The sequence below is a fragment of the Rhopalosiphum padi genome, chromosome 2, assembly GCF_020882245.1.
Source record: "Rhopalosiphum padi isolate XX-2018 chromosome 2, ASM2088224v1, whole genome shotgun sequence".
Classification (NCBI taxonomy): domain Eukaryota; kingdom Metazoa; phylum Arthropoda; class Insecta; order Hemiptera; family Aphididae; genus Rhopalosiphum; species Rhopalosiphum padi.
The window spans coordinates 9,564,635-9,580,115 of NC_083598.1; the positions used below are offsets into that span (position 1 = coordinate 9,564,635).

At 30.2% G+C, this 15,481-nt stretch overlaps 1 protein-coding gene across 4 annotated transcripts in view; it reads left to right on the forward strand.

The window, feature by feature from the left end:
- Nucleotides 1-15,481, forward strand: part of LOC132919240 (serine-rich adhesin for platelets) — a 244,618-nt gene that overhangs the window by 163,261 nt on the left and 65,876 nt on the right. For all 4 annotated transcript variants that reach the window (XM_060980639.1, XM_060980643.1, XM_060980640.1 and 1 more), the window contains exons 6-7: nucleotides 7,998-8,116; nucleotides 13,187-13,745. In XM_060980639.1, the coding sequence (XP_060836622.1) occupies nucleotides 7,998-8,116; nucleotides 13,187-13,745 (678 nt within the window). The remainder of the gene's footprint in view (nucleotides 1-7,997; nucleotides 8,117-13,186; nucleotides 13,746-15,481) is intronic.

A 15,481-nucleotide genomic window follows, 5' to 3' on the forward strand; every position in this document is an offset into this window, starting at 1 on the left:
ACTCTTTTGAATGAGTACAATATATTATTATTATTCAATGTATTTTATAACCAACCAAGTATATTATGATACATCGAAAAAATGAATACACAACCCCGATGTACCTGAAATGCCTATATATTACGCCGTATAATAATCATTGTAATCACGAAAATATAGTGCTAACGAGGTACCGGAAAAATGTACACAATAACAGTAGGAACGTTATGATTAAAAATAGAGTCACTTCGAAAGCGTGCACTGCATCAGACTTCACTTAAGCCAGTTGTCGTGAACTAAGGCGTGTAGAAAATACGAATGTAAAAGGACGCGCATTTATCGTTTGCATCGTTTGAAAAAAATTTAAGTAAATTTGATCAGTCAACACTAGTTGTTTGATGTAAACGAAAATAAAAATGATTTTATACATTACACGCTATTTCAGAAAATATAACACGTTAATCATTTCTACTTGGATTCCATTTGCAAAATTAAACTATTGTATACATAACGATTTTTGTTATTGTTATTATTATTATTGTTGTTGTACTAACTTTTCGCTTTAGAATTTATGCAAAATGTTAGGTTTGTAAATTTAAAAAAAAAACACCAACAAAGGATATTCAATGATATAAAGTGCATATATTATATAACTGTGTGTCCGGCATAGACCCAACTGATTTATTTCTGGTGTCTCTTGGGTCTCATTTAACTGACAAAAACTTTAGATTATGAATTATTTATTGGTTTTTAATGCGTATTAATATTATTATCGACTAAATGGTTGTACAGAATTTTTTTTAGTTAAAAAATATTAATTTAAGCATTAGATTACCCGTCTCGAGGGACATTTTCATTGTGAACAAAAAGTAAAAACAAACAGAATAATTAATTATTATCTTTTACTTATAAATTGCCTCTAACTTTTTAAACGATTATAATAATATCATCTTGACATTTATTATTTCAAAATAATTTCTAAGTAATGTGTCGTTCAGCATTCACCAATAATCTATTCTAATAATCATAATCATAATCATATAAGGTACACCATAATATATTTTGTTTATACAAACATCAGATTCGCTAATGGTTCCTCTTTATGTATTTATATTGAATTACATTAATATATCACCACGTGCACATAATATACTATAATTGCTAACGGTTTCTGTGGTAATTACTACACATAACTAGAATATCTTAATAATTCTTAATTAACACATAAATTGATTTTTTTTGGTATGCTATAATATCTTATAATAATATTTTGTTTTTACGTATTCGTTTAATTTCTCCATTTTTATGCATTGATTTTCGTTTATTTCCTACTAAAATTCTTTTAAATTATTAATTTTATAATTAAACTTGAAACAGAAAAAAACTTGAATTTCCTTTTCTGGTATCAATGCCGGCCGTTAATAGGAACATAACCCTCTTTCCTCCAACCACTAACTGCTGATTTCCAGTCAATACTTTACCATGAAAAACGATGGTTTTAAAACGTTTCCCTGGCGACGGCAAATCCTCTTTGTGGTGAAAAAATTAAAATACTGAAATCTCTTTTTCAATTTATTTTTTTTTTTTTTTTACTCAATCTAAAAATTATATATTTTCCCAATTGTAAAATAAATAATATTATATTACGTCAGAAAATTAATTTTTCAAAATATACACGAAAATATATAAATATGTAACTACAAATAAAAAAATAACTTAACACTTTATGCATCTTTACATTATTTTTTTATTTTTTTACTAGGTAATTCTTGTAATTTAAACATTAGTGTCTAAAAGACAACCATTATATTTACTATCCAGAGAATAATTATTAAGTTTTAATTTCTTAATAATTTCTACTGTACTTCTCGCTATTTGATCATAGATCTTTATTAATATTAAAATTTGAATTTTTGATCAATTTTAAATTATTAGGTACTAGGTATGATTTTAGTGGATAATTTATCAAATAAATTACGGTTTTTTTATAATTGCAATAGTTTATTTGATTATTTTGGAGAAATATTAAATTTGTTCACCGATATTATTAACATTATTCGGTAGAAAATTAATTTTTTCGTAATTCAATAAATAATAGATAAAATTCTGTAATTGTTTAAATTAATTTTTCATATTACACTAATTTATTTTTTTTAATATAGTTATAATTTTTTTTATATTTTATTTAACGTATAGATAATACGTAAAATAAACATTCGTGTAAAAAAGTGTAAATTAATTCAAATTATCTGATCTATTTGATCTGAACTTAAAAATTATAATACGCTATAAATACATTATAATATATAATAAATTAAATGACCTAATTTATTATAATATAAAATACGCATGTGTCTGTGCATACTTGTGTGTCTATACACAATTATATTTTTTTGAAGAAACACAAAAGACTTCGAATGTCGATACTCGTGTCTTTTGGAGTGAACGGTAAAAATTGAAAACTACGTATGTATAAAGACCATTAAAAATATTGCTTCGCAAACATCCGAATACTTTTATTATTTTTTTTTTGAGAACAACCGACTAAAGTAAAAGTGTTTGCGCAAGTCATACATAGATGTTTGAAGTAATGATATATTCATGACGTGTTTAAAATATTTGGCACGTGAGATTGAGAGAAGCTACCGAAAAACTATCAATCATAAAAAAAAAAAAATGTACTCGTATACATAGACTATAGTCGGAATTGAATGTTGCTGGCAGACGAAAGCGGGTAGGAGAAGTATATAGTATATAGTCAATCGCCAAGAATGAAAAACGTTTAACGCCCCGAGAAGTTTCACCGGATAATATATTGTTTCGTATTTATAAATATATATTACCAATATATGTATGTGTTATTATTTTATGCACATATGCATTGCAAAGATTTCAATTTGAAACGATATTATTTTCCAAAAACGCAATTTCCAATTTGACGTCATCAGTGCGAAAACGATTTATCTGACGATCATAATATTATAATATTAAACAGTAGAAAATAGTAATGTTCTACCACGCATAAATTACGCCGAAACGACATCCATTGTAATGAACACGAGTAATTCATTAGACCTCATCGTCGGCAAAGTTGGAGCAGCACTGACGGCGGTGATGACGATCGACATAATATTTTTTATTAAATCATTACATATTCACTTTTGTTAATATATTTTTCTCGCTACTCTTAAAGACGGTCAATCATCTGTTGATTTGTTTTTCTATATATATACATATATCTGCAACCCTCTTAAATGTAGATAAAATATTTATACTTTGTCAACAACTTTTTGGTAGTATGGTTTACGCGAAATCGAATAAAATAATCATAATACGTATACACTTATATAATATTATAAAACCCGATTTCAGAGAACGGTATGAAATAATTATAAATCACGTTTTCCGTTTGCGATAAAAAAAAAAAAAAAACACATAAACACAATAAATTCATTCTATTTAGGTCATACAATAATACTATTACATAATATAACGGTAGTTAAGTCGAATATTGAGAAGTGTCAAAGAGAAAAAAACAAAATTATTAATTCTCGTCCACGGAGCATAATATTATTATAATGTTATACATATTATGCAGTACGCACTCGCCAGAACTCCAAGTAGACCGTTTTGAATTAATCAACGTGTATGCAAAATAAATTAAGGTAATACAAATTTCTATTGTCGGCGATAAATAGTTTATTATTTGTTTAAGCACTTATAACACAAATATTATGTATACTATTGCTACAAGTATTATACATATACATGTAGTATCATTTTGAACCCTTTACTGTACCGTATAATAATAATAAAAACAATATACATTCTCGTTACAATGTATGTTCACCCGCCTAAATCATGTTAGTTTAAAATTAGTTTCGTATAATAATTTCTCAGACTAAAAATAGAAAAAAATAGAAATTTTTACGATGAAGAATCTGGATAGAATTGCTTAATAATTGCTAAAAATTGTTTATATATTTTTTAAATATTTAATCACGAGGATATTATAATAATTATTATGCAATTATTATGCATCGACTCGGACTACAATTTATTGGGTTGAATCATTAAAAAAAAAAAAAAAAAAACCCGTAAGCTATTTTCGTACTGAATGTACTGAATACTAGAATAATAAAATACTAAATTGGTACGTAGATACATTTATTTTATCTCCATAATATTATCTTCTGTCTGATTATTTTCTTTATCATCATAATTTCCACCGATTTTGATACTCCGTAATATTCTGTGTACACTATACCGAGTATTTAATATAATATTACAATTTTCCCGTTTGAACTAGTATTGATTCGTACCGATGTTATAATTATTTATATACCTTTATAAGTTATTATTGACATTTGAACAACTGGTACTTACAACAATTTACTTTCATTTCTCCTCAACTATTTAAATTCATAAACAAATTCACATTTAACCTATACGTAGTTCATTTGTTCATTTAATGTACCTAACTAAATCTTACTATATTATATTTTAAAATATATACGTTTGTACTATAAATTATACTAAACTATTCCTAAAACAATAGTCATCTTTTTATAGATATTATCGTAAAATACACTCAATATATCGTCATATAAATATAGTAAAGTAATATAACTAATATTATTCATGTATTCATTTATCAAAGGTCAACCTTTTATAGTTTTCTCATAATGTTCGAACAATTATCAACAAGGCGATTATGCATTGCATGTATAATGTAATAATCTATACCAATATGACCTACATGACATCAATAACAAACGTTTAACAATGATTCGTAAAATAAATAGCATATACTAACACTATTCTCTCCAAAGCAAAGGTCTGATAACGAGTGGGAGGTTAACGAAGACATCGGGAACATTTGCATTTTATAACATCAAAGAGAGTGGGCTGATATAAATAAATAACGGGGTATACCGCACTCCCACACACGTACACTATGTTTTAATATTGCTGCTGGCTAAAGTTTTAAAAGTTATGCGTTTCATTAAATTTGACTATGGACCGACCGCCGGCTGCTGTTTACAACCCCTCGGAATCAAAATGAAGCCACCATATCGCTTCGTTCTCCGAAGTTAAAAAATAATAATAATAATCGTAATAATAATAATAATAATAATAATAAGCCACTTCAAAAAGAGCTACCGCAACCTAACATTATAATCATAATCATAATAATAATAAACCTTAGTGCAATGTCTACCATGGCCTTCTTACTACTATATACTCACTGTTCCACCCATTCACCTTCCGAAGCACCTGAGTAGAATATTATAATACGTTCCTATCGTTTTTTTTTTATCAGAGAGAAACTGAATTCACTTCAAGAGGATTTTACAGAAAACCAACAACGTTATGTGAAGTACTCTACATGTAAATCGTATTTCCCTCATTAATGAGCTAAAAGAAAAGCTAAATTTTCTCATTTTCCATGGATAACATTCATCGTTCATTATAGAGACAAATAGAACTTTTTTTTTAAGATACGACGCTAACTCGATCATATTTGACTTTCCAAATATGAATTTTCAAGTATAAAATGCTAAAACTTTAATTTTTACTTGCATTTATTTCAAAACACAATAGTTTTAATTTTTTGTGTATTTCTCACGCATTATAACTGTTGACTATATTATGTTATATATACGAGTATATATAAAAATAAATTGTTTGATTTTAATTTGAACATATATAATCTATTAACTTTGTGTTATATTTATTATATTAAGTACAGTTTGTGTGTTCTTACCACAGTAGACCTCGATTTTCAAGTAAATATATATATTATATGTTTATTATAGTAAAATGACTGTAACTCCCAAATCAAAAAATTGATTCAAGATTTCTTTCAATAATCATGCCGACAGAATTAAAACTCAAATCTTTCCAAATTTATAAATTTCATAGACATGAAAAAAAATTTGAAACACAAACATCAATTTTAAAATTTATTAATTCGTTGGGTGTTGATCAAACACTAATATTTTTAATAATCGAATTCGTCTGATTCAACGTATATAGACGTGTGATATAATCTGTATGATACATATTAAGCGCGATACTTAGTGAGAATATTATGGTGTTTGCAAAAGCAAGATTAAAGAGAAAAACGGGTAACCGACAGCAGCTAAATGGGATAAGGCAAAGGAGATGATGAAAAGTAACCCAACATTTGGGTCTAAGTGCAATGAGAGTAGAAACATTTCTACAGAACACCTTTAATGGACGTTTGTAAAGTCCTATAAATTGAGGAAGAGTTATAAATCAGCGAGCTAAGGTAGCGCAATTTATTCCAACGTGACTTGAAGTCTTAGGACAATAATCCTTACGATTTTAAACGGTTAATTTCCAAATGTACATTCAATTCATTCTGCGTGCAGAAGTTAGTAGTCCCAAATAATTTTAATAGGTTTTTTCTCAGTTTGTTACAATTTATGTACACAAATTGCAAATAATAAGTAAAATCTCATTTCCCCTTACCCCTATTATCCAACCACCTAAAAGACAGTAGTTCACTTTCTTTTTTGTTCGACTTCTATATTTTTTTCTTTTTTAACGAGTGCTCGTTAAAATTCTTCAAGAAGACATTAAGATCGTTGATTAACGAGCGTTTTATAATAATAAATTGGTGGGGGCTAGCAATTGCAAGTTTTTATTCTGTTCAATCGTAAATGCTGCAGTAACATGAATTTATAATTAATTAATCTCGTTAAGATAACGTTTGGAGTGGACAAAAGACAAATACGAATTATCGGATCTTAAAACCAATTTTTTTTTTTATATTATTCTTATTTCAAATACTGTGAAATAGATAAGGGTAGTGTTTTAATTGGCAGTACCGATAGTTAAAATTAACAATACGATAAAAAATGAAAAATAAACAAAATAATATGCATAGTATAATTTTATATTGTATCATCGTGTATTACTCAAACGAATACATTAGCGTTATATGTTCTGTGAAAATGTATTTAATCGTTTGTTTTACATTGGAATAATGTTAATGGAGTTTTGAAGTTGAATTACATTGTATGCACGCATATATGCTGTATTTTAGTATAGTATTTATAATATGTCAATAACATGTATTATATTATGTTTGTTTTTCACATGAACATGTGATCCATAGAGTATTTGACAAAGTTTACAAAACTATACAAACAAGTACAACATAAAATCTATTCTAATCAAAAATGTTACCAACAAACGTCATTATACATACCTACGACCTACCTAAAACTTTAATACTGATTCGCAATAACTAAGAAGTATCACAAATATATATTGTCACTGAAATAAGTATATTATTTTGAAATATAATATTATATAGGTAGTTGTATATTATTTTTATATGGTCAGCAACAATAAATATAGCGACGCGATTTTAATTTACCAGTTCACATTATCAATTATTTCCTAGAAATCGATTCGGGAATATCTCTGGAGAAAATATTAAGTTTGACACTGGCATTTCAAAACACGTATCGAAGGTATTCAGATATAAATGCACTAACTTCAGACGACAGCTAAATACTTTAGACTCGAGTCCAACAAGTAATAATATATTTTTAAAGTGCATGTTGTCTACACTCAGAGTGTGACAGATTATAATCTCGAACGTAACACGTGTCATGCATGAACAATTTATAGCTTTTAACATCAATATAAAATACCTAGGGTACGACAGCTTGTTCAAAATGAATACATACATTTTTTTCCTGAAAATGATAAATCTGACAATACCATATTTAAAAATTAAAAAAAAAATCCGTTCCGTCATTCTACAGCCTCCTTTGCATATAAAAACAAAACGCACTATGGTCTTTTCTATACGTGAATTATTGTCACGCGCTGGTCACATTAATACAATATTGTAAAAATGGTTTTATAATACAATAATCATAACGGTGAAAATTAATGATCAGTATTCAAGGAAAACTATAACATTGTGATGATTGTATTAAGTATTAATAAAATCATTAATAACTCGTGTGTTTCAGACCTGCGGGAAAGTGTTTGGGAACGCGTCTGCACTGGCCAAACACAAGTTGACACATAGCGATGAAAGGAAGTACGTGTGCAACGTTTGCAGCAAAGCTTTCAAAAGACAGGACCACTTGTAAGTTTAGAAAAATAAACTATCTATATTCTACACATATTCAAATAGACGATTTTAAAATACAAAATGCACGTATGTGGCATTTGAACCATTGAACCATCCTGTTATTCTAAGTGTACCAGAAAAATATTAACTTTTCGTGTATTTTTTTTTTATGTTTTATATTATTTTTTTTTTCGTACCATCGCACACATACACACTCGATCATAATTTCATCCGTCTCGGTTGATATTTTCAAATTATACCATATTTACATAGATATATTTTTATTTATTTATTTATTATTTATTTTTTTAAGCCTCCGAGAACGGTCGTAGTCTAACAATAATTTATGTTCACATAGGACCTTTTTTCATATTTATTGTGACCTTTTCTCCACTTCCCGCTACCTCTAACCGCGACCATGACCACCACTACTACCGCTCCAGTCACCACCACTGACTCACCAACCAACAACGTCTAACAACATCCCTTCACCGCCGCTCCAGAACTAGCCCCCGGCAACAGCCACCATAGCGGTCCCTCTCACGCTCATACAGCGGGTGACTGTTGTACCCTATATCCCCTTAGTCGAAGCGACCGACTTACATATTATATCGACAAGTATCGGTTTTCATTACGTCGGGAAATTGAAATCGCAACCCTGCCTGGGATAAGTATAACCGCATCGACATTATTGCCTAAGTACCTATGCGCGTGCATGATAAATTATTACGTAAATGGTATTTTTCCCAACCCTTCCCCTTAACAAACACACATACACACTCATGACCTAACCGCAGTGCAAGCTGTTCAGAGTATCTACATATTATTATACCGTCCAAGAATTATAATAACAATATAGTAACATAAAAGTATTTATTGCAAAATAAATTCGCATAAGAAACCCAAGACCCATAGTGTTTTTTTTCGTAAATTGGAAAATGTATTCCGGTCACATATATGGCAGTGTCGTCGTCGTCATCGCCGTTTTCTGGGAAAACGGATCTACGCATTACCCACCGACACCTAAAGGCTATTATGTTATATACCTACGCACGTGAAAAATCGAATGGCTGACAACCCTTCCCCCCCCTGAGTGCATAAATCGGTGATTCGGGAAAATTACGTCATATGTAATAATACATACATACATAAACAGTCTCGTTTTCAGTTATGGTACGTGTGGAGTTTTCCAAGTAGGAAAAAATTAAAAACGGACAAAGACTACCACGCCCTCGTACAAGCGCCCACGCACGTATCGTTCAGGTATATATTATACGCATTTTTATCACGCTCCTCGCGGCTGTCCGTTTGATGGAGCGAATATACCGTACGGAACCTTTAAACATCCAAATGCCAACTATAGAAAACGTCAATTCGACAATGTTTCTCTTATTTCAAAATAAAATCTTTGGGTATTTCCTCTCCATCCGCTCACCCGCGTGACCAGTGGTTATACATTCGTAATGTAGGTCAGACCAGGACGAAGGGAATTAATTTAAATTCTACGAAAACAATGCATAGTTGTTTCGTTTCAAAAATATGGTTCCAACATCAAACTTATCTTAAAATTAAAATATGTGAAAATAATTTTTAAATTAGCAATGTTAATTCCAAATAAACTCTGAGAAAACCAACACTATTTATCATTTAAAATAGAGTACCTACTCACTGAGTATTGTAATAAAATTAAATATTTTAGGTGGATCGTACGAATCTTTATAAATCGTTGTTTTATCAAGATAATTTATTGTTTATAGTACATACCTATTTGGTATAAATAAATGCATAGAGTTCTAACAATAGTATTCTTGGTACCAATGTTTTAAGTTTCAACGCAGTTAATAACAAAATAATTTCAAACTCGTTAAAAGGATCAACACCGATATTCTAATATCAAAAGTTAAACAGTCGAGTGTATTAATTATTTAACTATTTTAATTAAACACACATATTTTATAAATAGTTTAAGATATGTTCATATAGGTATTTCATATTTAGTTTAGAATACATTAATTTAAACTTAAACATTTAATATTATGTTAACATTTATTAAATCTTTCAAAAACTTTGAAAATGTGTATTTATGATGAACCTTATATAAACATAGGGCAATCACAATATAGTTATTTGAGTTTTCTGTAATTAAAGTTTAGACTATTATTTATATATTTTTCAAGATGTAGTTTTGAGAGTTCAGTCAGTTTACATAAATAACAAAAGGATCATCATAACGCAGTATATGACGATATAATATTAAAATATCATCATAAAAATAATAATATTAATTTATTTAATTTTTATAAAAGAAGAAATATTAATTGTAAGTTTACATTTTACATGAATTAATTTTTCAACTTCAAAAAATAACAATAAATTTATAAATTTCTTTATGGTAATAAATATTTATTTTATATAGGCCAGCAACATCAATACCGTTATAACTACATTACGTAAAATGGAATTGTCCTTAAAAAAAAGATTACTTTGAATAATAAATTATCGTTTATAATATAATTAATATTGTTTATGCACTACCATTATTTTGTTTAATATTTAACGTGTAATAGAAAATGTTTTTTTATTTTTTTCATTTTTAGTTTTTATTTATCTATTATATATATTTCAATATTTTAATACGTATAGTAAAGTTTGATATTGTTGATTGAATTTTAATTAACATTGATTCTGCAGTTCTAAGACACTGTAAATGAAAATTCATTTGAAATACTTATGTCCAAAATCATTTTGAGAGAAAAAATAATATTGTCACCGGGGAACGCTTATATTTCATGTATTTCAAACCAACTCGCAAAATATGTATCACGAAATTGGCCATTGCCGTCAGTAGAGCGGCGACGGAAATAACAATTTCGTCCCCTCTAACTCGATAATATTTTAAACGAACCCTATCGTCAGAACCAAGAATCCCCGGAGGACGCCCTTCTTACCTGCCGTCCGAGATAAATGATAGCTAAAATTGGTTTCTCAATAGCCAAGATGATCGGCCGACGGGGATAGACTCGCAAGCCTTTCGGGTGGTCTCCGATCCCGATACCGATTTATATCCCCGTAACCCAATCGATTGTCAATGATTTAGTTTTCGGTATGTTGTTTCTCTTGCTGATAACGTGCAATGGCATAGGTACGGCGACGAGGAGAACAGGAGTGGAGGAGAAAAAAAATAAAAGGAAGAAAACACTCAACCAGGTATACGAGAGGGCGGATTCCCACACACACACTCGCACGCACATATACACACACAAATACACACTCTGACACCGGGTTAGATCGTATATCAGCCGAAGGGAAACCGGAGCAATAATTTCGGCGCTGTAATACAGCTATAAATCTATTAACGCCACGCCTCCCGTCCCTCGAACCTCACACACACACACATACACAACTTCCACCAGAACCCTGCACCGCTTTGCCATTAGTGTTCCAGTATAGAAAACGACGAGAGAACTTTATCCGGATTGTTCTTTGAACAATAGTCGTTAGCATTTCCGACCGTGCTCGTGTTTCGGCGATTCTATAATAATACGCCAAATCCTACTGTTTCATTTCCGACATTATATTATCACGGTGAAAAAAAAAGTACCGCGGATAAAATTCTAGTGCTTAGTGTGTAGTATATTCGTATACATATATATATAAACACGGTCACGGGAAACATGTACAATGAGAAGGAAATAAAACAATTACTTCGGTACGCTGTGGTAGGGTGCTAGTGTGGTGTAAATAAATGTTTTGAATGAACGGACATTTTACTATTACACCGTCGAAATTAATGAAAAAAAAAATTTAAAAATGTCATTATTAATGCTCCTGATTATTCGTAGACCGAAGTTAACATAACGAAATGATGATAATTTCGACATAGGTTTACGTATAAATACATATTTTATATTCATATATTATATACTTTTATCGTCCTAACAAACGGTAATAGTATTGTTATAGTAAGTCCACCACAAAAAGGGTCTTCTACATTTTGGCGTTTATTACTATGTTATCTTACCGTTTATTTCCGTAAGGCCATCAAATCCGTTTTAATTAGTTTACTTCACAGCATTTTCCGTTGACAATGGCTTCGTGATCCCACAGGAATAAAAATATATTTTTCAAAGTATTTTTTTTATGTTGTCGGCTGGTGAATAAGAAAATACTGAAGAAAAACAGCACATTTTTTTTAGTGCCATTTATCATTATTATTCAGTTGGCGTATGCCATTTATACATTTCCGATTTATACCTATTAGCTATCGTGTGTAACGAGAATCAGGTCAAGGTCAGTAGATTTAAGGGGGAAGTAATTGTGCCATCACAATGGGTGGGCGTCAGAAAAAAACAGTTAAGTTATAGTAACGTCCAAACGTATCACCAGACGATGGACGATCCTACAGATGCTGCCTTGTGACGATCGTAAAATGGTAGGTTCGAGATGTTTTCCGTACAGTTGATGACTAGTTTTTAGTATTATTTATTAAAACTATTATCATCTATGCTGGATGTTTTTTTTTTTATTTTATCGTGAATTAGAATTTCCGAATTATACCTACTCAATTTCGGTTTTATCGCACGTCCTCTCACTCTTAAAACGTAAAATCAAAAAATGCACCTGAATAATATAATATCAACGTCTCCTAAACCCACCAATCATAAGCGTAACTTGGAAAATTTTTTATTTTTAGGGGGAATTGGAATAACCTTTATATATTTTTTTATTAATCTATACAAAAAATGACCCTATGCTTTGTACTATAAATTTGTATATTTGTAACTGTAAGTTTACATTAATATTAATATTTATACACGAAATTAACGTTAATCAACAAATTAAAACTTTATTTTAATACGAATTTCCTTTATTCTAAATTACGTAGGTATAATTGGTATAATAGGGTTTTGTATTTATAGCCCCAAATTTTAACACTCCCCCCACCCCCTCAACCATGTAATCACCAAAAAAGTAGTTGTACCTACGTAGCAATTTAATGTCAAATAGGCGATACCAATATAATATTATGTAAAAAAAAAAATCACTCGTGTGTACCTGATGGTGACGATGTGCGTGTCCTGACAGGAACGGGCACATGCTGACACATCGGCACAAAAAGCCGTTTGAATGCAAGGCCAACGGATGCGGCAAGTCGTACTGCGACGCGCGGTCACTGCGCCGGCACACAGAGAACCATCACCACCACCGGCCGTCTTCCAACCAGGGCTCGCCGCCCGCATCGCCGTCCTCGTCCACAAGTTCCGGTTGCATACAATACGCGCCGGCTCCAATGCCGTCGCCGCCCGGCACGTCCGCGCCCGCTACGTCCACCACGGTGGCCACCGGCGCGCCGTCTTCATCATCATCGTCGTCGTCGTCGTCGTCCGCGTCGTCCACGTCAACCACGTCCGCTTCCGCGTCCACCACGGCAGTGTTCGGCTCTATGTCAGCCATTTCGGTTTCAGCGTCATCGTCATCGTCGTCGTCATCGCCGTCGACGACGACCTCATCTGCCACGTCACACCAACAACAACAACCACACGACGCGACGCCCAGTCAGCTGCAAAAGTTGCTCAGCGCTGAACCGCTGTCATCGACCAGCAGCAGCGGCGGTGGTGGCGGCGGAGGAGCACTTTCGGCAAAGGTAAGAAAAGATTATATTGGATTTAATAATATACTGATTTTCTGAGACCAAAATGAACAGTATCGGCAGTGTTGGGAAGTAACTTATCTTAGGTTACAAGTTACTAAAACAAAATTACTTTTTAAATGATTTTATGGTAGTTTAAATACATTTAATCGTAATTAAATTATACGCAATTTAAGTCACTTTTTTATTAAAATTATTCGTTAATTTATATATATATATATATATATATACATTTTACGAACCAATTGATCGCACGTGTAAATTTATCATATTATGAGTACGATTTTCTGACAGTGCCTAACATTTAAATAGCTATTTGACAAAAAAAAAAACATATTTTTAATAAGTAGCAATTTTAAAATTGCATTGTAATTAAGAATAGATTTAAAAAATAAATAATAAAATATTACACAATCATTGTCTTCTTTGGTTCGTAAATAAACATCTTATATTATCCATTGTCATTATTTAGTTAATTTAGTGATAGAATAATTATTATTAAATTCCATTAACATTTTTGAAAATAAAAAAAAAGTACTGTAATAGTAATAAAGTTAATTTTTCATCTCAAAAGTAATGTACTTTATAACATAAAAATAAAGTGAATTCAGAATAATTTGATTATAATTTTGAAAGATAATACGTAATGTATTTTAATTACCAAAAAATATAACTTACCCAACACTCGCTATTAAATTAGTGCCGCAACTATCAGAGGTACTAAGTTAGTGTCATCAAGTCGTAAATATAATACTGTGCTGTTCTGATCTACTGATGTATATACGTATGTGTATCCAGTCCGACAGTGGTTTTGATACCCACCAAAGTGATAATTAAAAAATAACATTTTGACCGGGTTGTATAAATTATGCTTACACGAACGTTGATAACACCTTATTGCGGCAATGTTGTATTCTATACATAGGTATTATTATTATTATCATCATCGATATTTCAATATGTTTTTTAACTGCCATTTTAAAACTTGTTTTGGTTTTTCAATACCACAATTAAATATTTTTTTTAAATACTATCGATAGTAATTAACATTAACATGACACAATAAAATAATATATTGGTTAAATAAAAGGTATAGATAGGTGACAAACATACGAATAAGTGTTAGGAATGTTTTAACTGTAAGTAAAGTACTTACAATTCATCAGTGTTTTTTGACATAGAAAATATGTGTTTTGTCTATGTCGACATTTCCATTAACGCGTACTAGTCTGATTTAATTAGATAAGCTTGATTAAGTGCGTTATGCAAATTATTCATTACTATAACAACGATATGGTAATAGCTATAGCGAAACTGCAATTCGAATTGATTAGAAATTATTAAGCCTCCAGTATTCTAACACACACTGCATTAGAATTATTAACAAGACGTCGGCTTACGGGCAAATTATAATAATAATTTGCTTATTATGTAAATTTTTTTTTATTTACAACATGAATATAATAACGAACAGATCATACTGTTTACTATAAACATTTATTAAATAAATTATAATTTTTATACACCAATCCTAGGGTCATGTTAAATATTAGGTTCACATCGAATGGCATTACCTATTAAATGATATACAATTAACATAAATAGTTTAAACAAAATCATTCGATCTCTTTTCATTAAAAACTTCTCTACCTATATGAATAAAATTTGTTAAAAGGGTTAATACATATTAAATAATGTTTATAAATTATTATTATTTGTTTATTTTAATT